The sequence below is a fragment of the Sinohyriopsis cumingii genome, chromosome 5 (genome assembly GCF_028554795.1).
Source record: "Sinohyriopsis cumingii isolate HCF-2022 chromosome 5, ASM2855479v2, whole genome shotgun sequence".
Classification (NCBI taxonomy): domain Eukaryota; kingdom Metazoa; phylum Mollusca; class Bivalvia; order Unionida; family Unionidae; genus Sinohyriopsis; species Sinohyriopsis cumingii.
In genome coordinates, this window is record NC_142965.1 from 15,152,681 (window position 1) to 15,180,517 (window position 27,837).

The 27,837-nt window shown below is 34.2% G+C and overlaps 1 protein-coding gene across 3 annotated transcripts in view; it reads left to right on the forward strand.

The window, feature by feature from the left end:
* The first annotated feature begins 665 nt into the window (after positions 1-665).
* The window catches only part of LOC149798687 (F-box-like/WD repeat-containing protein TBL1XR1), a 98,096-nt gene continuing 70,924 nt past the window's right edge, over positions 666-27,837 (forward strand). Inside the window, exons 1-4 of one of the 3 annotated variants that reach the window (XM_089957526.1) lie at positions 666-1,064; positions 6,002-6,122; positions 10,177-10,355; positions 23,743-23,888. In XM_089957526.1, coding sequence (XP_089813652.1) covers positions 10,298-10,355; positions 23,743-23,888 — 204 coding nt within the window. In that variant the 5' untranslated portion in view covers positions 666-1,064; positions 6,002-6,122; positions 10,177-10,297. The remainder of the gene's footprint in view (positions 1,065-6,001; positions 6,123-10,176; positions 10,356-23,742; positions 23,889-27,837) is intronic. The other 2 variants (XM_089957525.1, XM_089957527.1) reach the window with 2 other exon arrangements.

Consider the following 27,837-nt stretch of genomic DNA (forward strand, 5'->3'; position numbering starts at 1 on the left):
TCGGCATTTAAAGTTATAATCATGGAATATGTTTTCTTAAAAATAAATTTACAAGCACTCACTGCATCGTGATTGCCAAATTTAATAGAGCACCAGTATTCCCCCCACTGCAGAGCCCAGTCAAAGGCAGTACACAGTTACATTGGCATTTATCTAGGTCAGTATGGACTAGTCTATGTAAGAGAGGTTGATTTTGTTCAAGCATCTGACCTCTTTCACAAAATTCTCAAGCGAAGGCAACTTTGTGAAAGAAAAATCTAAGTGAGAATTGTAAAACAAAATATAAATAAATCGATTTACATTGTTTCGGTGAATTTGTCCAAAAATATCATAGTTTAACAATCTAGTTTAATTACTTTCTCCCTATCAACATATAGTACTCTTGCAAGGCTGTAATCACACCAATGGCACCAAAAAGCACTTTTTCATATTATATGATAAAAAGAAGCAAGATGACAACTGACAGTACACATTTAGGTGTGAAACACTTACGTTTTTCTTAAATATAAGAGCACTTGTAAAGTGAAATGTTGAAAATGAAATATTCCCCGCTTTTTGCGGTGACGTCATCTTAGTAGCGGTAAAAATCGTGTTAATGTAGTTCCCAATATTCTTACGCTGACACCGGTTTGTATGTTTGCAAAAACAGTTCGACACCGACACTGTCTTTGAATAATTATTTGTATTGAAAAGCATATTTGTGATAAGCTTTCTGGCTGCTCTTCTTAATATATAGACGACACAATATTTCCTTTTGTCCGAGGTACACGATGTAGTTCGTTACCAATCCGCCATTCTCTCTGTCAATCTCAGTCAGTGGATATGTCAGTGTCCAGATTAGTGTGATTTTTGTGGTATTTATGCAAAATATTTGTTATTTTTCAGCATTGGGGGAATGGAAATAACTCTGGATTACATACATTGATTCTGATATCGGAATATACAGTTAATAACGTAAACATTGTTATTATTGCGTCTAAATTTTACCGGCTCCAAACCGACGTACAAACCCTTGATCGATTGGAAACTCTCAGATCGCACATTTTCTGACTTTAATGTGTCAGGTTTGTATATAAAGGGGTAGTATTGGTATTATCATATCTTCATTTAATAAATAGGCACATAATTTTGTAATACAGTCTTGTATGTACTTAATTATGGTAAGAACTACACTGTTGCCTGTCTATAGCCTGCTTTAAATTTGTACCATTTTAGTTACCTGTGATTGAGTTTAACTTTCTCCATTATATTTACATTTTATACATATTTATCAAATTATTACAGAAATTTCTTTATATATTGTTGAAAAAGAAATCGCTCCTTGTCGGTTTAATACGTTTTTAGGTTTTAACTCTAGACCGAATTATTGTATAGCCTATTTCAAAGTCTAAATGTAAAGGTATAGTCCATATCAACTTTGGACATGCATTACATGGGGTTCATTGGGGGTAAACGTGGTTCAGTTAGTGATGAGCATGTAGCCACATGCACATGAATAAATACTGAAACTTTAAGAACAAGAGGAACGCGTGTCACAAGAGAAGTTGATGTGGACCCAATTACTGTCTGTCACATTATAAATATGTACAGCATTATCAGTAACCTGGGGTATAAATATATTCCCTTTTATCTTGAATCTTTGATTTTTTATTTGATTTTCTTGCCAACAGGAACATGTATGCTTCCTTGGGCTCAAAGGTCAGTAAAGAGAGCATTTGTTCCAACCTTTATTTACCAAAATGTTTTCACTAAATAGGGATAATGGGCCAAATTTAAAATTTCATCTCAGGTTAATACATATGGTATTTTTGAGAAGGTCGAAGCATCAGAAATAACAAATTAGCAAATAAAGTATACTCCTTTTCATGGTTTTTGCTCATAGCAAGTGCAAACTGATTTTTTTGCCTGCAAAAGAAAATGTATTATCCAAAAAGTGAGCATTTATTGTACAGTGTATATATTGAAAACAAATCCAGTGATGAAAATGTTTTGGGGGTTAATTAATGAAGCAAGTCAACTAGAGAATATAACCAGACTGTTCTTGAGGCATAATTTAGAAATGTATTTGGTATATAAAAGGAAATTTGGGGGAAATGTGCCTCAGCCAATCCAGAATTTCAGCTTTAATTACTCAGAATTTACAATTATGAGTGTATGTTCAATCCAATTGCCATATTATATGTAAAGCTTGATTTTATTCATGTTTTATTCTTGTGAAAGTGAAAAACAAAAGGGATTGGTAACATCTGTTTCCTTACTTTTCAAAAGAAATCTATAAGGACAATTTAAACAGACAATCCAGGTATTTATTCCATTTAAATGCCTACCTGTATACAAATTTGTTTTGACTAATTCATCTAAAAAGTATATACTTTTTTAAAATTTTATTTATTTTTTTTGCATTTGCTTTATTGCATATTTGGATTGTGCTGGCATTTTTTTGTCATAACAACAGTAACTTATTTTTTAAACAGTGTAAAATAACAATAAACTCAGACAAATGAAGATGTTTGTGCAGGGGGTATGGATGCTACAATAGCTTGAGCTGTGATTAACCTTATAAATTTCAAAAATTTCTTTAAAATTATTATGGGGTGTGTGTGTCTTATTCTTCAAACAGAAAACAATCACATCTCATCTGTGAAGATACAAGTATAAATTTGTATTAATCTCATTAATACTACATTAATTTCATATCGAAAGGTATCATGCGGGTATTATTTTGTAGCAGTAATAATAAAAACAAACTGCTGGTTACAGGTAGTGGTAGCAACGATATTTACAGTCAGTGAGTATATAGTTGCTACCAAAGAAGTCTGAAGTTTTGTCAGTAAAGTATCTTATAATAAAATCACCTTAATATTAAACATCAGACTCGGGTTGCTACCTCTACCAGGTGCTCAAGAGAGAGAACTGACACATTTCTGGTAAAAGATGAGGGTATGTTATAATACAACCCTATTCCCATGAAATGAAGATAAGTACCACAATATTTTTGGCACATTCAATATTTAGGTGCATATATAAAACCTCTCCTGCATGAAATATTCCATGATCCACACGTTTTTTGGCTTTTTCATGAAAATATTCTCTGAGCCATATCAAACTCTTACCAATAACATATAATTTAAAAGAAAAGCCAAATGGTTTCCTTTGCGCAGGTTATCGTGTAAAATGTTCCAGCTATTCATAAAATTATCCAATCAAAGCTAAAAGAATGGGAGCCCCGTAAAGAGGGGTACCCTCTCAGTACAAAAATAGTAAGATGGTGGCACTTGGCCCGACTGAAGCACCCTCTTAAACTTAAGATATCAGTGCCAGCATAAAAAATTAAAATGGAAATATCCACAGGAGTGAATATTAGCAGCTTCGACCAAGGGGAATTAGGTCCAACACATTTGTCCCCTCCCCCAGATAGCCACTTTTAGTGGACTCTGTGCCATTTTAGTCATCTTTAAAGGTCCAGCTGGTTCAGCCATACACAAGGAAAATGTTTTATTAGGTTTGTGGGTACTTTTATTAGGTTTATGTGCAGCTAGTGTAACCATACCCAAGGAAAATGTTTTATTAGGTTTATGTGCAGCTAATGTAACCCAAGGAAAATGTTTTATTAGGTTTATGTGCAGCCAGTGTAACCCAAGGAAAATGTTTTATTACATCTGCGGATGCCTGTTCAAGCTCAAATATCCTAGTACTAATGTTGAATATTGCCAATGCACATTAATCCATTATATACCTTTGTTTACTGATCTTGTACTTTTGATGTGAGAGACCGTTCGACCGTGTATGTTGAATAGTTGCCTTATTTTTTATTTATAGTATCTTTACATGACACATCATTAAGTAAACATATGGTTTCTTGAATTTGAAACCATGTGTCACAGATTCGTTCTACTCTGATATACACTTAGGTAACAGACCAGTCTACATTAAAAAAAAATCATGCCACCAAATATTAAGTAAAATAGGCTTTAATTATGTGACTCGCAGATGTTATATGACAAATGTTAGAGGAAAGAGGTTTTGTTAAAGTGAACATTTTGGCTAATGTTTGAATGGAGATGTGGGTAGAAGATGCAGAGCATCCAGGAGAAAACTACTTGCTGTCCTTGTATGCTGTACCTTAAAAATATGCTAATGACAGGAGGAGCCGTATACTGTGAATTCATTTATATTTTGTGGTTACTGTTATTTGTGGATGTTATGGTTGCTAAAAACCACAAGTATGAAGATCCTGATTGTAAAAAGAAAAGAAATAAAAATTCCAAAAATTGATTTGTGCATTTAGTTCATCTGATTTTGCCTAGTATTTAAAATGCTTTGTACAATATATATATATATATATATATATATATATATATGATGATGAAAAAATACCTACTCTAATTTTAAACTTGTGCAATAGGAAAAACATGTTTGTTTTTGCCTCAGTAAATTCATTTCTTTTTTGGGAAATGGGGTTACAATGAAAATGCCACAAATGCCAATGAAAGTTCCATTTGACAGGTGATATATCAGTATCATTACTTTAGCTTGTGTGAATTCATCTTGACAACAGTTCACATTTTCAGTCTCAAACTAATAAATAGAGTCCACATTAAATCCCACTATTCCTTATGGCCATTTTTTAAGTTTTTAACACCATGCAAGTTTCTTTGGTGTAAATGGAGCTGCTATTTTTAATTGCATTGAACACTAAACAACATTGTACAAGTAAAAGTCATAAATTTATATGTATAACATGTTAAGATTCTAACTACTGAAAAATATTTTCATTTTAGTGTGATATCATAAATGGCTAAAAATGAAATCCTGGTATGTAATAAAATAATGATGATATACATATAATTTTCCTTTCTGTTGTGAGGCTCTAGAGTTTATTCCAGCGACTTGCACAGATATAGGCTGGGGACTCCTGGGTTTTGAGAGCACTGGGTTGGAATAAATGTTTTTTCATTGGTAGACTTTCCATGTTAAGGACTATAATTTGTAAATTGTGATTAGTTGTACTGGACCTACTAACTCGGTGTTGTACATGTAAACAAGTATAGCAATGAGACTAGTGGACAAAATGCATTTCATGTAGGCATCAGCCATAGTGGCAAATTAGGGTAATTACTTCTGCATTAACAATGCTTCTAGTACTGGATGTCTTATGACTTTCAGTCAGTAAAATATGGCCTCTAGTATTCGACAGTAATAATAGTTTCTAGATCAGAGTTTAAGAACAAGGTTTTTAAAAAATAATTTGATACGAATCTCTGGTTTTTATCAATTGATCATACAGTACCTCTATTTTTATTTTGTAGGAAAAATGTTTTAATAAATAGCTCATGCCCCCTGACATTATGAACGCAGGCCTAGATTTACCATAAATTTCTTTGTATCCAAAAGGACTAGTAGTTTGGAGAAATTATTAATGAGTAGAAACTAGTCTGTCTTCATTAGCTGACTACATGTGATACCTGGATGGTAACTAGTCATCTGACTGCTGAAAATAATGAAAAATACTCCTCTCATGGGACATTTTCTAGCATTGGGTTAGTGGACTAGTGTTAATTTTGAGCCTTATATTTATACATTATTATGTATGGATGGATGAATGCAGTATTCAATCTAGTGTGCATCTTTGCACCATGATAAAAGGCCCATTGAAAAAATTCTTCTGCACCATGTGAACTTTCAGTGATTCACTCTTGGTACTTGAATGCACCACCACTGTACTATTTTAAGCAGTACATGCACCAATAGCTGTAGCATATACACAAGTGAGACATACTCAACTGTATTCACATGAAAGAATTGTGATGACTTTGCTATATTTATATACTAGTAACAAGTGTGACACATTTACAAGTATTTCATTATATGAAATCTTTCAGTGATAAATTATTTATCTTGCAATATTTAAAAAATAGTAATGTATGTCATCATTAAAAGTTCTTCATATTGAATAATAAAATATTAAAAGCATTATTTTTGGTTTTTATTAATGATCTAGCCTTCACGCAGTCGCTGGTAGAGTCAGAAAAAGTAGAGGCCTATGTCAGATTCTTAGCAGTCTCTTGAAAAATTTGGTCAACCATTGATCCCGTCAGACTGCATCATAGATTGAATCCTGTGTATGTATGAATGTACACATTTACTCATGGGTAAAAAAAAAAAAAGAGTTTAAAATTCATAGCCATCCTCTGCATCTAGCTTTCACAAATGTGATGCCCAGAAGGGCTAATAAGATTTCATTTCACCCATTTCAGACCTGCCAACCCATGCAAGATTTCTTGTCACCCATTTCAGACCTGCCAAACCATACAGGATTTCTTTTCACCCATTTCAGACCTGCCAATGCATACAAGATTTCTTATCACCCATTTCAGGCCTGTCAATGCATACAAGATTTTAATTTATTATTTAAGGATTACATAAAGTCGAGAGGTATTAAAAAGCCAATGTGCTCCTTAGTATTTGGAACTGTAGTTTGTGAAAATGTACTGGAGGTATATAAGGTTGCAGTAGACTTTACAAACTTTTGAGCTGTACATAGTGTTTACTGTTGCAGTCTAAATTCACATTTCTAGACTTTGTTTTTAAGCTTCACTGTAGCAGTACATGATACTTTTGTTACACCTTACTGAAAAAATCTTGTTACAGTTGGCAGGTCTACCATTTGTCCAGGAAAAGTTTCAGAAAATCCACTTGTACAGTAAAACCCATTCTGCAAACAAAAAAACAGTCTCTTAAGACAGGGGTCTCTCATCACAGGTTTGTACAAAAACACTAGTTTCCAAGGTCCAGTGTCAGATCTGTTTAAAGAAAAATAACCAAAATCATTGTTCATTAATTTTATTCTTTAGTAATACATCTTGCTAAGATATTGTATGCATTCGGCTGAAAACAAAATTATATAGCAAATAAATATGTACTTCATTAAACATGAAACCACATTTACATTTGTGTGTGTGATTTGGGTTTTTAACGTAGCTTTAAAAAAAATTCAGTCATATCGCTATGATGACTGTAATGCCGCAGATATGTAGCATCATGTAACACCCAGTCACATTATCCTGACTGCAGGTTGACCAGTCCTAACAGTAACATCTTAATGCTGAGTGCCTATTGAGGCATTTTATTGTACCATTTTTGTAAGTCTTTGGTATGATTTAGCCGGGGTTCTAACCTGCATCCAAAGCGGACACTCTAACCACATTTACATTTGAAGGTCACATGTATTAGAATATGAAGTCATTTCTGATTTACTAATTTTCCTTTATAATGCCCTAAATTTGCTTTACTGACATTTAAATCACAATTTGCAAGTGGTCTTCTCTTTCTCACTTCTTTCAGTTAAAATAATTATTTTCTCCTGCGTTAAAATTTGTCTCTTTTTAGTGTGAGGTTCTTTCATTGTTATTGAGGTATTAGATGCTAACATTATTAGTGCTTAGTTGTAATACTGACTGTAAAGACCGTTTTGACTAGGCTTTGAGAAGATATGAAAAATATATACCTGCGGATTGTGTATCTCACAATTGATGAAATAAAAAGAAACAAATCTCATCCAGAAACAAAATTTGTCAGCTTAATTCAATGAAGACATGCAGAGATTAACTCTATAAACTGAAGTGTGTAATCTGGTCTCACCAACTTGAATAGACGTTATCTTGGTGTGTGGGATGTAATCGTTGTAAAATCATGGAACAAAAGCAACAAAACATCACAAGCTGTTAACACTGTCAGTTGAATCTTGCAAACAATTCAAACTTGCTGGTTTAATAGACAAGACCTTATTCACCCTCCAGGCAATACATATTAACTCCAAAGACAAACAATATATGCGACCACTACCTTAACTTCGGCACAACAATAGCAATTTGCAACATGTACATTAGCCTGGTTTATGGTCTTTAACATCAGTTACTACCGCTCCGGTGGCCTAGTGGTTAGAGTGTCTGCCTCAGATCCCGGCCGAGTCATAACTAAGACTTCTAAAAATGGTACTAACAGCTGCCTCGCTTGGCACTCAGCATTAAGAGGTTAATGTTAGGACTGGTTGGCTTGGTGTCCAGATAATGTGACTGGGTGGGACATCATACTACGTCTGCGGCATGATGCCCCAGTTCTAGACATCACTATAAACTGCCATATTGCAGACATCGTAGCAATATGACTGAAAAATTGTTAAAGCTACATTAAAAATCCAAATCATACATTAGTTACTATATACTTGACTTGCCAAGTTTATAAACAAAGAGCCAGTCTCCTTTTTTTTGTTCTGTTCTTTCTGTTTACTTTTTTATCAGAACACTCTTTACTATTCAAACAGTCATTGTTACAAATGATTTCGTAAAGGTCAGTGGTGTCTCGGTTCTTGTGATATGGTCATTCATATGGCTGGATAGACTGGTCATCTGTTCTACTTGTACACGTAGGCGGTAGCTGCATAAGGCGGGGAACTAGACTTCTGGTTTACAATTTAAAATACAGAATACACAGCCATACCTATACAATTTCAGAATTCAGTAGCCAGCCTTTTTGTTCTTTGAAGAATGGCATACAAGGATTAATGACAACCACACCTTATTTAATGTAATCACTTAAAGTGCAATATTGCATATTGAAATGGATTCTCTGTGTAGTCAGTTAATGAAATGAAACTCATTACTATCATTTCATTACTTCATAAATGATATGGACACGTGTCGTTAAAGTGCCTTTAAAAAAATTTTTTGTATTAACTGGGTGAATTGAAATCAAAGGGTGATCACAATAGTTGGTCCATATTGCACATAATACTTGCATCTTTCAATCAGTCCTCCTCATGGAGGTGTCATGCAAGTTTACACTGTTATTTTTGCAACCTTTGTGATCATAATAGTTGGTCCATATTGTACACAATACTTGCAACTTTCAGTTAGTCCTCCTTTTGGAAGTGTCAGTAAGTTTACACTGTTATTTAATCTGTTTATTAACAGCCAGTCAAATATAATCAGTTTTCTTTTTTGTGCTGTCTTGTCCATTGGCTTTCTAATAGTTGGCTACCTCTGATCACAGACTTGTCAATACTTTACATTTAGCCATAATTATTATTCATGTTATTGTTAATCTGATATTATTAGTGTCTAATCTGCCCCTGGGGTCGGGTGGGGACTAACTGTAAACAGTCCACATGGGATTTTTGTTTATCCCTTACCCAAGTAGCTGGTGTAGAATTGAGCAGCAATTGTGATGGATTAGATTATTTAAACTTGCCATATTCCTTGGGTACACATTTCTTTAGCTGATCCGTGTGGAAATGTAATACTAGATGCTATGTATTAAGTGTGTGATGACAAATATGCAATTGCTGCACTATATTCACAAGTCTTGTTTTTTGAAGGGTTCACCCTGAGGGGCTGGTAGTGTGAACTGTGACTACTTAATCAGATAATGCTTAGCATACACATGAGGATTAGTGTGGCTTCATTCAGCACTGATTACAATCAATCTTCATTTTGGACTTGAATTTCATTTGGATTTGTGCATTTGATTTTGTCTATAAGCAATTGTTTTTCTTCAAGATGTGGGTTAGAAACCATAAGCCTGTGTTAAAAATTCCTTTTATTAAACTTGTATCGTGTTGAAACAAATCCCAAATCTGTGGATGAGGGCCCCAATATTTGATTGTTGGAATCATCTTTGGTATAGTTTCTGCTGTGCTCATGTGAAGTTACATGTCCAAAATACATGATGTAACGACCAAGAAGGGCATGTAGACCTTAAATAACATGGCCATATTTGAAAGTGGGTCCACATACTTCCTGTTGATCATACTTATACATTCCATTAGTGAGCACTGTTTTAATGGTAAATCAGCTCTTAAAACACATGCCTGTGAATATGTAAGAGTTTGTTTTGACTGCATCATTGATCTCAATACTTGCAAAAGCTGCAGTACATTTAATATAGATGTACAACACCAGGTACTCAGCTGGGTAATTTCAAAAGCCATAAACTGCTGTCACTCGTTGAAGGTCTTTTTATCTCAGTGGAACATAATTTATGCTTTCCTTAAAGAAAAGATGAAGATTACATTTTTTAGGAGACTGAGTTGCCCACTTTGCCAGACATCATAATTCATGAATACACTAGATGCTGTTACATTGTAAAGAAATGTTTTATTTTTTCTCTACTTTGTAGATCAAGTGACTCCGTTGGAAGTGTGCATTTCCACTCTTTTGCCAAGTTTGGCTGCTGCTGTTTCTACTGCTGGATTGACCAATGCGAGTGAGGTGACATCACCTGCTCAAGCCAGACAAGTATGAGCTTCAGCAGTGATGAGGTCAACTTTCTAGTGTACAGATATCTCCAGGAATCAGGTACACACAACTACCTTATTGCTGTGCTTTAGCTGGCTCTGACTTTGAAGTGCAGTGACCTACATCTGCCATTGCATCATGCTCTTGCAGGTCTGGGTCTGTGTTGTTTGTTAGGACTAATCAGTATGTGAAACTAGATAGTCATAAATCTACCATTGCATTATGCAATAGCAGATCATGGCCTGTGTTGTTTGGCATGCAGTCAGTCCTATGGGATAAATACTCCAAATTTGAAATGTTTCATTTTCACATAAAATTATTTATGGATCAGCGATCTAGTATCTTATCTCGAGTACAATAACATCTGTCAGTTTTCCTTTCGAAAGGAGTCATTTAGTTGTAACTCACATAATAGGATGGAAAAATAGATATTTAACTGCTGAATTCTTTTATTATCTGGATAATAATTAACATAAATCTATTACAACTACATAATGAATAAAACTAGCATCTGTATGGTTAAGATGTATGTAAATTGTGTCCTTTTATCATGTACTCAAAATCCATCAAGTAACATCTTATAACATTACATTAGGAATTAAAAAATATTCACATATGAAACATTCTGTTACAGTTTTTTTAAGATGTTGGTGACCATTTGCAATTAGCACAGAAATACAAAAGATACTTCATTGTTTCATGTTCCATTAAATTGATAATTCTGATGTAATCTAAAAGCATAAATATTTATGTACAGTGTATTAATTATTTAGTATGTTGGGTCTGTAATGTATTAGTACATGTATGTACTTTCAAGTATCGATATAGTCCTATATTTATATTTTGTTGCAATAGATTCTATATGGAGGTCTTGGTTTTTATTTATGCTCTGTGGCATGCCAACTTTCTTAGGGTGACATCTGAGCTAAGCACTTGATGTCAATAGAAACTTTATCTGATGCTGCAGTTGCTATAAAATCTCACTCAATCGATGTAGATTCTTTCAAAATTTGATTTTAAGCAAAGCAACATTAAACTGTGTAACTTGCCTAGACAATAATCACATTACTGCTATTTCTGTTCCATAAATGTTACGTGAAATTCACGTTTGTTAATTAGAAGTAACCAGATTCTTCACAATCCTGAATTGGAAATGCGGTATTTATTTCAGTTTAATTAGATGCATGTGAGTACTATCCTTTTAAAATAGTAATACATAAGAACTAGTATTAAAGTTTTATGGCAGCCATTTTTGTTCTGTCACACAGGTTGGTCAGACATAAAATTTTGACTGCACTGCAAAAAGACCAAATGTCACTATCAAGCTCTGTTTCAGTCATGTCAGTAAGATAAATTGGTATAGAATTTTATTTGTGTGTGTTAACATTACAGCTGTTTTTGTACAACAGTGTAACATGGATGAACACTTCCAGTCTATAAATGTTACACGAGGCTGGTTTCAATATCATTCAAAAATGACAGTCTAGAGCATGCTGAGAAAATACTTAACTAAGTTTCCTCGCTTAATTCATTCATTTTAATTTTCAGTGTGCATTTCTGATTAAAGAGAAATAATTTATGTCAAATATTTGCTACCCATTTAGAGAGTATTCTCATTTTGTCACATTACATAACTTTCTGATTCCCATAACGTCCTTACAAACATATTTAGCAAGAATCCTGATCAACTGTAAACAACCTCTGATGTTGCATGATGATTTTTGACAACAGGATAGCTAGTGTGCTGCGTGTAAACTGTATGTCATGTGTAGCTGTTTGGGTTTTCGATAAAAATAGAGCCCAAAATTTTAATTGCAGAACAACGAAAGTGAATGATCGCATACGGTTTTTCTGTAAATTCATAAATTTGTCAAATGTTGAATATATTAAAGTAGTTTTCTGTAGTTTTTCTCCATATAAAACTTGCTGAAAATGATAAATACTGTATTCAGCATAGTACATGAACTGAATGTGTAAGAATTTATTTAGGTAAATGGTGTCCTTGCAAATTATTAGCTTCCCTTTTCATTCTGTAATATGAAAGAGTGAAAATAATTTGTTGTAGCTGTTGAGGGGAAAGCTACTTTCTGTTATGTTGTATATGCATTGACATATGATAGATAGCATACCCCAACAGTTAAATTTGGATTTTCTGCTTTATCATCCATAACATCTACGGACTGGTAGCTGAAATTAATTGTATTGCAGAAAACCGTAACATTTTGAGTTTGTGTAACTTCATCAACTTGAAGACAGATAATGAAAAAGCAATTTATCTAGAAGTCCAGCCTTTAGTTTGATAATCCATGTTACAGTTTGAAAGAGCAGGTTATCATATAATTAATATGTAATTCATTCTTGGCAGACATTTGTACCATCTTTGTAGGGACTAAATATTTTCTTTCACTGAAAGAGTACTAATACATGTTTACTTTTACAAGAGAAACACCCAACTCCTTACTTTTAAACTAATTTTCAGTTAAGTTTTCAACTTGAATCAAAATGATTTTGAGACAACATGTATGATATAAATGTACATGCATATGAAATCAGATCTGATATATTTTTTTCCATGTAGTATAATGCAGGATATTTCAAAACTTCTCCCTCCTGGCCTCTCTCCCTCTTTCCCATATATATATGTATTCATATGAATTAAAAATGATCTAACAGTATGATAGTATTACTTGTATTAAATATTAATTCTGCCTAGTATTATCAAGCATTCACCTATAGAATCAAGGGATATCATTATCTATTCTGTTTGGTGTTTATTTGTATGTCTGTCTGTCTGTCTCTCTTTGTGTGTGTGTGTGTGTGTGTGTGTGTGAATTTAGTACCAAGAAAATTATGTTCATTAAGGATATTATTAAAAGATGAAATTGCATTTTTTTTGTTCATGTTGTTGTAAATGTATTTTATACAAACAAGTTTGAAAATTTTGTTTCTTTGAAGCCATTAACAAATAACTGTTTCAGGTTCATTGAGTAAAAGTAATGAGTTAATATTTTTAAAATTAATAAATGCTCATATTTACTTCATTTGTATTAAAACAAAATGTAGGAAACATGAAGGGGGCAGACCTGAAACAGATTCTACTGTTCAGGAACCCTCAAGTGATATTAGAGGGCAGGGGCCAGTTTTTATGTACAAATTTAATGCCTCGATCAGCGACGTAGTATTAAAAAAAATCATTAAAAAAATCAAATCCAAAAGTGAGGTCAAAAATGTCCATATTTTTAGATACCTATATGAAAATAAAGCATAAGAATATTACCCACTTGACCAGAGAAGTCAATGGCAGTTCATAGGAGAAGTTTATGCACCCCAACCCCAAATTTCTACTGGCATATTTCATGTACAAAGGTCATTTTTGACACCATGTGATGCTCACAGTGCAAACACAAGCCCTTTTCCTAGATGACAATTCTGCAAAACATTGTGTACTGAACAGGCTGATGCGATTGAAAATAGTTGTCATCCAAGGCATTTTTGAGATATTCTGCTTGCCCCAACCCCATGTGTTTACTATTATGGGAGGCTAGCTCTTCTTCCTAGCCAACTATTGGTATTTCACTATCAACATACTGCAGAGTAACTATGGAAGGTGTACATACCTGACATCAGTTTCAAGAACAACACAAGCCCGAAACACCTAGTTCACAGATATATCCATATCTTTAAATAGTAAACAATAATACCTGAAAAAGTTAAACCATAGTCTGAAGTTTACCAGGGGCCAATTAACGAAACTGGACCCTGCCACCTTAACTCTTTACATCTTTATTGATCTCACCCCTACACTGCACAATGATAGTGCCTGCCCATGTTATTCAACCTGGATAAAATAAAATTCAGCATAGTTTTGACTTGACCTGCTTACCACTGCATGTAGTCACATACAGTAAGTACTCCCTTTGTATGGATGCATTCCACTTTACTTCTCTTAACCCAAGCAAGGCATAGTAGCTCAGTTGGTTGAGCATTGGCCACATAATCCAAGGGTTGCAAGTTGGATTCCAGCCCAGGTCAGCACCTGTATCCTTTGGAAAGGCACTTAGCTCATATTTCTTCAGCACATTATATCCAGTAGTGTGTTAAAACCAACAAAAATAAAAATTCTTTCACCTCGTATGGTTGTGCCCAAAAGTAACGCATGTAAACATCCAAGGAGACATAGCCCCTGCCACTTGAACACTACAACTTTATTGATCTCACCCCTACACTGGAAGCAGACCTGCTATGAGGCATTTGAGGGGAGCTTTAAACGAGTAGCTTATTTTCTGTGTGCATATTTTACACAGATTATTTAATATACATAAAGAAATATTTTCATGTTTTCAAATTGCACAAAAGAATCAAATTAGTTGTCAGTGCTTTGCTTAGCTGTGAGCAAAGTACATGTTTCATGATGGTGCATTAGAACAATGTAGACCATGCGTTCAGGACAAGTTCCAGATGTTCTGTATTCATAGTGGTTGATAACCTTAGGACCCATATAGAGTCATAATAGAACACACCCAGGGTTAGTCTTGGTCACAAAGCCATTTGATGAAACAGGAAGGCACAGTCAACACCTTAATGATTAAGAATTGGATGCCACTTTTATAATTGCCTGAGAAAGCACTTGTACAGTTGTCTTTCTTGAGGGTGAGGCACATGTTCTAGCTAGAAATGATTGATTGCATGGCAGCCTTATAAAATGTTTTTTTAAAAAAATCTAAATAATGTGTTATCATAAAAGTGCAAAAATAAATATCAGTGAGTTATAAAAGAATTGCATATGTTTACATAATATTCTTTATTTCCCTAATTCACAGCATGATTTAATGTAAACTATCAGTGATGTTTACATTAAAAAAAGATATTCTTTCCTTTTTTCTCTTTCGCTGTCATCTTAAAATGAAATCCTTTAAGGCAAAGTACTTCTCTTCTAATTGTCATCGCCATATATACTCGCTTATGAGTCAGCTGCAAACTGCACAGACCCAGATCTGCTATTGCATAATGCACCAGCTGATCTGGGTCAGCAGATTGTTAGGAGTAATCAGTAGAACAAATAACATAGACCCTGAGTGGCAAGAGCATTATGTGATGGCAGATCTGGGTCTGTGCAGATTGTTTGGAATAATCAGTAGAACAAATAAGAGACACTGAGTGGCAGGAGCATTATGTGATGGCAGATCTGGGTCTGTGCAGATTGTTTGGAATAATCAGAACAAACAACATAAACCCTGATTGGCAAGAGCCTTAAGTGATGGCAAATCTTGGTATTAGTAATAATCAGTAGAACAAACAACATAGACCCTGAGTGGCAGGAGTATTAAGTGATGGTAAATCTTGGTATTAGGAATAATAAGTAGAACAAACAACATAGACCCTGATTGGCAAGAGCATTCTGTGATGGCAAATCTGGGTCTGTGCAGATTGTTAGGAATAATAGGTAGAACAAGCAGACTATCCTGATTGGCATTCACATGATGAAGATGTAGAGTGTATCATAAATGCACGAGTTGTGAGTATGACAGGGAAAGAAGATCCATTTTTTACATCTACTATTAAACATAAAGAGCATGGAAGAGTCTTTAGTGTACAAACAACACAATCATAGCATGAACTATCAAGAGGAGACAAAAAGAAATTTTACTGTCCATTCTGAAGGAGTGTCTGTTTTTTTATTACCATATTCATTTTCGGTCTGAATCAGCCTCCCACTGTTGTTTCCATGAGAAATAAGTCATAATATTCTTTTGAAGCATTATATTTATATATATAATACACCTCTCCCTCGATAACTCGTGCATAACGGGGTCCACAAACATAGACTACACTATAAGCGAGGGTGCTAGTTGTCGAGGGACCTCCAGAAATTGACAAAGTCCACTTATACATCAAAAAAACTGTGGAGGGGGGTAGGGAACTGGGCTGTTTAATGACTGAATCCTTTTTTACAATGAAATCAATAATAATTGTTAATAATGGCTTTTTCTAATGCAGTTGTTTGTTAATCTGTATAAATAACATTTATTTTCAAAATTTTCTACATGTGAAAGATCTTTCCAACTGGTTTCAACAACCATCGCATGTATGCAAAAACATTTATTACGTCAATGCTTTTTGTTGTGTTGATTACTATGATTCTTAGAGTGTAAGTAAATAGTATACTAGCAAGTTGAGAGTTAAAATAGCTGGAAACTAGACTGACTGTTGATATACAACCAAACAAGATTCCTTTTTTTTTTTAAAAATGCAACATTTTTTTGGTGAGACAATCGTCTACGTTGAAACTCAATTTTGTTTTGTTCAGTTAGTACAATACTGATGCTGTGCTTTCATTGAAAGTAAGAGTGAAACTTCTTATCATCCTTGAGGATATCTCGTAAGTGCCAGTTCAGAAATTCTCTGAAAATCGCTTGCCCACAATGGTTCGTATGTGAAATCAAGCTCTTTATTTTACGAAGTATTCATTTCGCTTGGCTGCCTTGTTATCTTTGATCACAGTTATGAAAGAGTTGGTTAATTTAAAGTAGTTTATGTTACATACACAATAAAATTTATAAGTATTCGATTGGTCAACTGAAGTGAGTTCACCCGACATATGACTGTTGCCGCTATATTTTAAGTATGTAGGATTTGTGTGCCTTTTAACTTTTTAAAAAATGTTCCACCTCATTTATTTGATTCAAAGGACATAATTAATGTGATAATCGAAAGGAGACCAGCTTTTAATTCAGTTCAACAAGACAGCAAATACTTCCGCAAGTCAGTTATCAAAACACGGTCAGCATTTAATTAGGTTCTCAGAGAAATGCTTGAGGACATAGCTGTTTTGGTTAGATTGACACATTTTATGTTTAATTACAATTTATGATACTTATGTTTAAGTGGAACTAAAAGATAGAAAAAAAACACAAATTTCACTTAATAAAAATTATTTAATTTGCATTTAAATATTAATGTACTGCCTACACTAGGCATAAGTGACATTTTCATTTATCAAAATTTACTTCAATATCTTTATTTATGGTGTACTGAAAATGTCATTTGGGAAAGACAATGTAACCATCTGTATGACTTCTTAGTAAAAGTTGATAATTTCAGAATGTTATTTAAAGTTTGCAGGTTATATCTACCGTTTTCGACATTAAAACGAGCGATATATCAACGTTTCAGTTATCAATTTTGATCGCGATTTTTATTCAGGTTGGAGAAATAGGGATCTTTTTTTTTTGTATTTTCTGGTTTTGAAACAATGAGATCCATGCCTGACCCGACGTTATAAGCTGGTTTGCGAGTTATCAGGGTGTGAGTTATCGAGGGAGTGGTGTAAGTACTTGAATTTGAAAATCACATTTGATTCAGCAAACAATGTCTTGCAGTCAAACAGAACAATATACTGGGCATAACAGTAACTTCAGAAATGAATCAGATATGAAATAAATCACTTGTAGACCAGATGCATGATCAGTTACATTAAGAATCAATTGAAATTAATAATTGCAACACATTTGTTTGCAGATATTATAGCATCATCAAAGAAATGTTGGTACTTACCCCTGTAAATTCTCTGATTGTTGCGTACCGTTTTATAACTTCTAGTCATCACAGCTGATTCGCCGTAATACTTTATGAATAGGTGTTAAATTACTATTATGTCAATCTGTGTTCAAACAATCCATTTCATGTTTCAAAACAAGAGAAAATAGTTGACATCTATGTAACTTGTCAGACAATCCCATGTATTCTTGCAGAAACTGGACCACTAATTCATTTACCTTGGATCTTGATGTAAATATTTAATTAGACAACCTTTTGTTTATACCCATTTCTGTTGCAAAAATGATATTTTGGCTGTCTGATTGTTTTTAATTATAGATTTTTTTTTCCTCAGATTGTATACTAAGAAGTGGTTATGGCAGCTAAAAGGTTTAGTTTGTTAGCATCACTTGTCACATGATAAATTAACAGGGTTCCCACGCTACCGGGAAATGGGAAAAAGTTGAGAGAAATTATTATTTTTTTTCCTGACCATGAAAAGTGCTTGATTTTTGAAAATATTGATGAAAGTCTAGGAAAAATCTGGGAATTTTCTGCAACCACTTGATGCCGGAAACAGTTATGTAACTGAGTCATAACTGAACTGATTGTAGTTAAATTTAACAACTTTTGACCAGAATATTTGGAGGCTGCTGTATGGATCGTTTGGGTCCTTTCCATAAATATATTCGTTGAGTCGATCCAAACACGTAGCGCATTAGATTCGTCTAGTAGATTTTTTGCACACTGGATATCCTTATTTTCACTTACTTGGAAGGTATGAAAAACCATTCTCTCATCACAAAAGGCCAATATGGTGGCGGCAAAGGTTAGTTGCTTACCAGATGGCCCTTATTAATTTCCTGCATGAACTCTGTATGAAAATTATTTATTTGTGTGTTAAAATCTTTTTGTGTTTAATCTGCTGAAAGACAAGACAGAACTACTGCATTCATGAAATTTGACCTGGTACTCAGATTTGCATTGCTAGTCACACGAGTACACAAATCTCACAACCCACATTTTCAAATGCTGTAGAAAAAATAAAACATTAAATAAAACTTGTATACTGGTAGTAATAAAAATACAAAAATGAAAGAGCACAAAATTCTCTATATTTATTCTGTGAACAACTACTGGGGTTTAGTTGATGTTGATGTGCTCTCTGCTTGATGAATCTGACTGGCCAGATTGCTGTGACAGTGACAGGTTTCTTGTTGTTCTCGAAATAACTATATTCAGAATTATGTTCTTTCTGGTTTTTACAAAAGGTATCTGACTTTCATTTAATATAATTGGATTTTTGTACAACAACATTGAAATGGAGTCTGTTACTGTTATCACGTGACTATTGGACTTCCGATGTAGTTTGTTAAGGATTTGTGAAGTCATGTGACTAGTAATGCAAGGTCAGGTTTCATCTATGCTGTAGTTTCATCTGGTCTGACAGCAGATTTCAGAAATAATGATTACAACATTTTCCATTTCTGAGAAAATTTATCATTTTCCTATCAATTTCATGCAGGTATAAATCGTTATAACATTGTTTAAATTTGCTAGGCCTGCTAGTAAGTGACTACCATATGCCGCTACCGCACGTAGCAACTAATTCTAAATTTGCAATATAGCAATTGCTCTGACCCCACACCCAAACCTAACATGCCCATTATGTGAAAAATGTGGTGGAATATTTGGAGGAAACCCAGATTAGAAACCACTGTTATTCATTTTAAGTCAGATTTGTTGCCCAAAATGTCAAATCGTAAAACTGACCTTTGGTGCGAAATTATTACACAGTGAAATGAAGTTTGAAACATTGGTTTCAGATCTTAAACAGAACGCATTTCAAATGGTGAATCATCGTTCCTTGTATTATATATTAAAAAATGATTTGAGCCCCTGTATCAATACAGGTTTGGTGACAGATTTGTCAAATTACAGGAATACTGGTTGTTTTTACAGAAATTTTGGTCCTTGTTTATATACCAATATATAATTTTGAAGGTCTTTTGTCAACATTTAAGTGAACCCTTTTTGTTAAAGTTTTTATTTTAAATGATTGATTTTTAATAAAATCATCTTAAGGAGTTAAGATTTTTCTGAAAAATCTTGTTTGGGATTTTATTTGCACAGATATGTTCAGGGTTGAACTTTTTTCATTACAAGACAAGATGCTAATACTTTGCTTTTATTGTTGTTTTTTATCATACTGTGATAGGAGAATTTTAATTTGTATAACATACATATACATGTATATTGCTATAGAATTCTTTAGAATTAAAGGTTTGAAAGGAAACGAAACTAATTTGTATTCATTATGTTGTTTCCACATGTACCAACATAATGCAGGCCAGCAAAGCAAAGTCAGAAATTTTATTCTATACATTGAAATGACCTTACATGCGAAATTGTAGGAATATGGTCAAACTTGTTTTGTGGGATACAGTTTTGGTTTTGTACATGACCATCTTTTCTGACTTAGATGTTTTGGAGAATCTTGCAAGAGAAACATCTTTAGATCTAGAAAATGCATGTTTTATAATCTAAAATGTTCTTTAATTCCATTCAGTAATGGTCATATGTGAACCTTGAAAAAATTAATTTCATTCTGGAAAAACCCTGGAAATGACCTAGAAATTTATCTTTACAAAAGTTTGGGAACCATGAATTAATTAATGTGGGGGTCTGCAACCAAACACCAATGATAGATGTGGCTAGACTGTAGGCTGATACTAACCCCCCTGATGCAAAGAAATGACATAAATAGTGCAAACTATAATTCTAACAGAACAAAATAGATATTGCAGTTACACACTGAGCCTCAAATAAAAAACTGCAGTCATATTACAGTGTCAAAAGTGACGAAAGAAAAGAGGAAAAGTAAAGGTTATTTTAATTAGAGACACTTATTTCAAACACATTTTTCTCATAAGAAGGGTGTTACAAGTGAGATGTAGAGAAGGATGTCACAAAAACACAGCTTAAAAGACTTATGGAGGGAAAGTACAATATTGTTGAAATGAAAAACAGGTTCAGACCTTGCTACTCACATAAAAGTTTTTGTACAAGTTTCTAAGCCTGACTAACAACAAAGATTTGCACATTGATCTTTATGCCGGGACTCCAAACAAAGGAGGTGGAAAAAAAATAGCATTGAATTCGCATGCATTGATTCTTGAAGCAAAGCAATTGTAATGTAAGCCACATTGAAAACCAAAAACATAAACCAAACAAGCTGTAAATAATAGTATAAAACTCAGCCAAAATACAGCTGACAAGATATTGCACAAACGATCATTTATTTTAAGAGATAGATCTTGCCTCACAGTTCCTAGTTGTTATTTAAAAATTACAAAATACATGTTTTATTATAAACTTCAGATGGTCCAGATGAGGTATGCTATCCATTCCAACCAACACGTAGGCACATAGAATTGTAAATTAGGTTAAAAATTAAGCCACTTAGAAAGCACCATATAACATAACATAAATGCTAGATTGTATGCAACAATAAGGCAATACTTTAATAAATTTCATGTTAGATTCAGTGATAAGAGCACTTAGAGGCAAGATGTGGCATAGGTTTAGAACGAAATAAGAAACGAGTTTGTTGTGATGTGATAGAGAAATTATTATTGGCATTTTATTGTAATAAATTAACTCAGTGAATTTAAGAGCTGGAAAAAGTTTCACCCTGCAGCTCTGTTCTGCTGTATTAGGTAGAAAATATAACTGAAAATAACAAGGCATTAATGTGATGACAAAAATCAAATTCTGCCCTGTGGTCGATTCAATACATGTCAGAAAGTTAACTGTTCTGTAGTGCAAATATAACATCAAATGGATATTGGTGATGAAAAATTGTGATCAGTAGAGGATCTGTTAGAACTTCAACTTCCATTGGTATGGAAGACTTGTCATCTTATCCAGTAATTTCTGGTGTTGAAACCCTTATTCATTTATTGTGATCATTGTTACGACTGTGGTCTAAAACTGTAACAGAAAAAAACAAAGTGAACAAGTTTTATAAAATTCAAGAAACAATTTATTTCCCTAGAATACAAAGTTAAATTTTAAAAGGAGCTTACAGTAATGGACATTAAATCCCAAATAATAGTTTGGAATATTCAGAATTGAAATAGTCTTGAATGTGATGTACCATAAATCTTGACTGGGTTGATGTACCAATAGTCCTGATGTACCACAATGATATAATCCAGAATGTCTTTGAACGAGTCCTCAATAATCTCCAAGTAGTGTTTTAGTCCAGGAGTGTTTGAGCCCTTTGTAATTCATTGAATAATTTAACTAAATAATTCCTTGCAAATTATAACTGAACACAACTAAAAGTGATTCGACAGACTAATATTAAAATAGGAATGAATAATAATAATGAAAATAATTTTGTTTACATATCTTTTCACTTGACCTATGCATCAAAAGTTTTCTTCCAGAACAGTCAAAGTTTATAAAATATGGTTAGGCTTTGACTCAAATTAAAGTAACATGTTGCAAAAAAATTTTAAAAAAATTAAGTAGTCCATACCTCTACCCTTAATTTTGGACACAAGTCAAGCGCACAATACAAATTAATTATACATAATATTTTTGGGGAATCACCAATCTCTTGCCAGCATGGAGTTAGGCAGGTGCTGGGTAATTGCTGTTTTGTTTTGTTTAGGGTGGCTTGGACATTTTTGTTCTTCAGAATGAGCATCTGGAATCTGCTTAACTTGTAAGGAACACCGCTCCGGTGGCCTAGAGGTTAGAGCATCTGCCCTGGATGCAATAGGTTGTGGGTTCAAACCCCAGCGGAGTCATACCAAAGACTTCTAAAAATGATACTAACAACTGCCTCGCTAGGCGCTCAGCATTAAGAGGTCAGTGTTAGGACTGGTCGGCCTGGTGTCAGGATAATGTGACAGGGTGGGACATCATGCTACATGTCTGTGGCATGATGCCCCAGTGCTAGGCATCACTTTAAACTGCCACACTGCAGACATCGTAGTGATATGACTGGAAAATTGTTGAAGCTATGTTAAAAATCTAAATTGCACACACACACACACACACACACTTGTAAGGAAATTATGTGTGGTGGAAGTGACTGTAATATATAGTACATACTACCTGTAGGCTTGTTTGATGATCTTGTGATTGTGTCATTGCAAAGAAAATAAAAGCTCACTAAGGTAATGGCCAAATGAGTGAGCAATTATCCTGGTTTATCTTTATTATGTACCCAATAAGCGGTAAGAAAAGCTGTCTTTTGCGGGATACATAGACTTCCTGTGATCATGGAAATCCTGGAGAAGTTTTTAAATTACAGGAAGGCATATCTTCCAAAGTTTTGGTTAATTTTTGGAATTTGGTTATTTCAAGTTATCTGGTTGCATTTTCATTCACCGGCGCAAAAGTTTAATTGAGCTATACAACTTCAATAATGGATTTGTTAGAGTAGTCTCCCCCTGAACCTTCAGACTATCAGGGGATCTTACCGCCATTCAGAATCATTCTAACTCGCAGCACTCAAAAAAGAAGAATTCAAATCTAAGTAAAATCACTAAAGATGTGTATTTGGGTTAAATGTATGTGTTATGTAACTATTGGGGGTCAGAAATTTGTATAGGTCTTGGAAACATTTTGGAAAGGTCATGGAATTACATTTTTTAAAGATCTTTTTAAAGATTCCTGGAATGCTGGTGATAGGGCTTTGAATACAGACCGTGTATTTAACAGAATAATTTTTTAATAGGTAGAGAGGAAACCATGACAGTATATTAGCACTGGTGCATTGCGGGGTTCTAAACGTCATTGGCTGAAATGAAAGTGAGTTGGAAATGGTGTGAAGTCCTGAGGAGAACTGAGAGACATGTTTCACCTGAGCCTTATCTTTTTTTATTTTTGTCAGGTTTTGTCCACTCAGCATACACATTTGGAATAGAGAGTCACATCAGTCAGTCCAATATCAATGGAGCCCTGGTGCCCCCAGCGGCCTTACTCAACATTATACAAAAGGGCCTGCAGTACACAGAAGCAGAAATTAGCATTGGAGAGGTAAGGGTCGAAACAACATAAAATGTTGTATAAATCAGGTGATACCATGTATATGCACTGTGCTATAAGTATTATTCAGTAATGTAATCCATCTAAAATTTGTAAATTTGTTGCTGACTCTTTAACCAGTCCAGATTTGAGCTCTAAAGATCACAGGTTCTTTGATCTTAAAGTGTTGCTACCATATTTACCGTTTATGTTGGGACACCGTATTTGTTGGGACACCATATTTGTTGGGACACCATAAATTAATTTTAAAAATAGTTATTTTTTGTGCACTTTATGTTCTGAGACACATCGATTTTTTTTAGTCATAAGTTGTGGGACCTTATAAATCAATCGAAAACTACATGTCGGAAAATGCACTCAAACGTAAATTTTATTAAAGAAACTCAGTGGGTGCTGTTTGTTTACACTTTTTCCCTAGATACAAATTTGCTAAGAACAGGAGCTCAGGTAAGAATGAATCATTTGTGTATATGAGAACGAGTTAGACTTTTTCTGTTTCAATCTAAGTTTTTAAAAATATTAAATGTCATGGTTTATTTGCTGTTCGTACTCGTTACACGACTTATTTTGCAAAATAACTGTTGATGAGCACAGCATAAACTATTCACTGTAATTACGTAAAAATATATTCAGAGAAAGAAAGAGAGAAACCTGTAGATGGTGACATACTGAGTGATTGATAAACATACTAATTCCGAAACCGAACATGTTTTATTTTCACAGCAGTGATATCAAACATAATCCAAGTATTGCTGAACAAACTTGAATGCCGCTAATATATTTAAATCCTTCAATCTGTCCACATTATTAATTGCCCATTCAACCTCCTCAGGCTCAAATCCATCAAATTCGTCCTCTCTACTGTCGCTGCCATCACATTCAGTATCTCTTATGATATTGTCATCACATCCATTCAAGTTATTGTTAATACCACAAACTCTAAATGATTTTTGGATCAGATCTCTCTTGTCCTGAAGCGATTCGAACATCTTTTAGTTACACAGCATTGATATCTGATATAATCCAAGTACTGCTGAACAAACGTGAATGCTGCTAATATATTTAAAAAAACCTGTTGCCCAGTTCCTACTGGCTTGAAACTCAATTTCTGGACGTTCACTTGACACAAATTCCTTGGCATAAGCACATGTAGTGTCCACACTAACAGGGATCTGCAGATCGTGTTGGATGAGAACCCACTTTGCAATTTTTCCATCTAATTCATTGCCATACGGTACTGGTCTCCCACTCCTTGCTAAATGTCCCCATTCATTCAGCTGCTGAGAAAAATCTATTTTTAACCAATTTGCAATGGTTGATTTGGTGATTTTGAAATGTCTTGCTGTTACTTGAATTCCATGCAATTTTGAGAAATTTACAACTTCCTCTTTTTGCTTTAATGTAAAATGCATGTAATGCCCTCTCCTGACTGAGGTCTCGAATTTCATGTCTTTTTGCACCTGGTTCATTTTCTTTTACATCACACTCCTCGAGCATGCTTTTTTGGTCGACCTATGGGCCTCTTAGGTGAAGCTTTAGGCAATGCATTTTCTTTTCATGCAAGAGGCAAGGCCTCTAAACTACTTGAGTATCACACTACAAACTTTACATCATAGCAAAGATCTATAATGTGGTTTATTTTGTTTTATTTTTATTCCCCTTTATATATGCTATGTACACGATAACAATGACTGCGAGATATCACTTTTTGTGTAAATGTGTGAGAAGTTATCGTTTCAAAGTTTTCCATTGTTTCTATTTATTTTCAAAATCCCAGTGAAAACCGGTAGAAAGAAATCAAAGTTGGCTTCCCCATGTCGGACGACTTTGTATACATATGTATAGTTAAAAACAAATCTCCACGCTAAAAGGTATCCAAAGATTGCTTCCGGGGTCAGCTTGCTTTGTAATAAATTAACCTTTGTATTTGATATCCTACCAGTAAGTTCAAACAACCAGTTTATGGCTGTTGCAAGGTGTGTTTATTCAGCAACTGGGCTTACATTTATGTGCCATCTGTAGTCATAATTGACACAAACAGGATTCAAGTTCTTCAGTGTAAATAGTATACACAGCATTAACTTGCTTTAATAATACTTTTTGTAACCCATGGAATCAAAACGATTGTCATTTGTACTCACAGTGAATGTATTTATAATAATGATTTTAGTTTACAAGATATTATCATATTGTAACCCTGGATATAATACACTCTTGGTTATTTTGTATCTTACACCATGTCATGCATGAATGGCAGGTGCTTTCGAGCAGTGGGGTTGATAATTCTTTCTCTCTCTCTCATATGTGATTTTGCAGGATCCAATTTTCATTCTCATGACAACCAAACATGATTCGTTTCTCAATATTCACGTCAACAACCAATGTGTTGTGTTGTCTGACGAAAAGCAATAACACTATGGTAGCATGCGCTACTTATACAGAGTTCATGGATATATTTTTCCTTTAATAAAATGCTAATGTCGACCAAAAGCGTGAATAAATGATAACAGTGCAAGGTTAGTTTCTTCATTTTATTATCAAATAAGCATTTTATTTATCTATTTTGTTGTAACGTGCATTGCAGCGGGGTGGGGTGGGCGCAAATTGAACACAATTTATTTCTTTTCCTAAGTCTTGGGACACATGATCTAGGTTTTAAAAAAATTCACCCTAAGTTCTGGGACACGAAAAATAATAATAATTTTTTCATGTCCCAACATATGCGGTAAATACGGTATACTGTAAAACGACTTCATCCAAATTTTATATATGGCAAATTAGGACCTTAAACATTTAGAAACTGAAATACTCAACAACATGACAATTCCATCCTCTCTCTCTCTTGTCACAAGTTCCACATATCACCCTCCCGACCTTCCCACATATTTTGTGAAAAAAAGAGTTAATGTTCTCCGGTTTGCTTAAAAGTTTTTGATAAATTTAATGTCATTAAGCAGATCATTACAAAATGTAAAATTATAAAAAGAGTTCTGAAAATGTTTGGTAATGTTCCTAACATTTGTGATGCTATAATGTTGCACCTTGAATGTGGTTTCCCACAGATTTTTTGTTGTAGCCCTCATATCTTACCCATCTTTGCTAGCCAAGGCTCCAATAACCCTATCAACAACTTGGCATATCGAGCAGTATTTCTGTGCTTTGGATCTGTGAATTTCATTGGCTGCGGCAGCAGGCCACCGCATCCAATCAAAATTAAGTTGTTCAAATTTGAACACTGTTCCTACGTGATCGAGACAAGGGGAGCACACAACTTGAATGGACTGATAAAGAAGCACTTTTCCAGTGCCAGTCCATGTTTGCACAAATACCTTTCACTCAGATAGACCTGTAATGGCTTCCCTCAGGTACATAGTCATACTTTTGGTGTTAATCTTGCACACTATCCTGTACAGTATCCTGTATAGGTCAATTGCACCAGCGTTTTCGGCAGATGTATATTGCACCACACTATTGGTTAGTTGGCATTAATTACTAAAGTGGGCAACACATGAAAGCCAATAGCTGTTGCTAGGACAAGCACCGATATAGCTGTTTGATCCATCAAGGTGTAGATAGGGTTATCAGAACCACGGCTGGTGAATATCTTTACCAATGGTGTGCTTTTTCAAATCAGGGAAAAATAAAAAATAATTAAGTTTTTCTTTAGTGGATATTCATCTACGTCTGCGTTAGCAAGAGCAGTGTTCAGAGATACCATATATACTCGTTTATAAGTCGAGTCCAACTGCAACTGCACAGACCCAGATCTGCCATCACACAATGTGCGGGCAGATCTGGGTCTGTGCAGTTTGTTAGGAGTAATCAGTAGAACAGATACTATAGACCTTGATCTAGAGGTGTGTTATGCTATGGCAAATCAGGTTAGGAGTAATAAGTAGAACAAATAATATAGACTCTGATCTACAGGCACATTATGCCA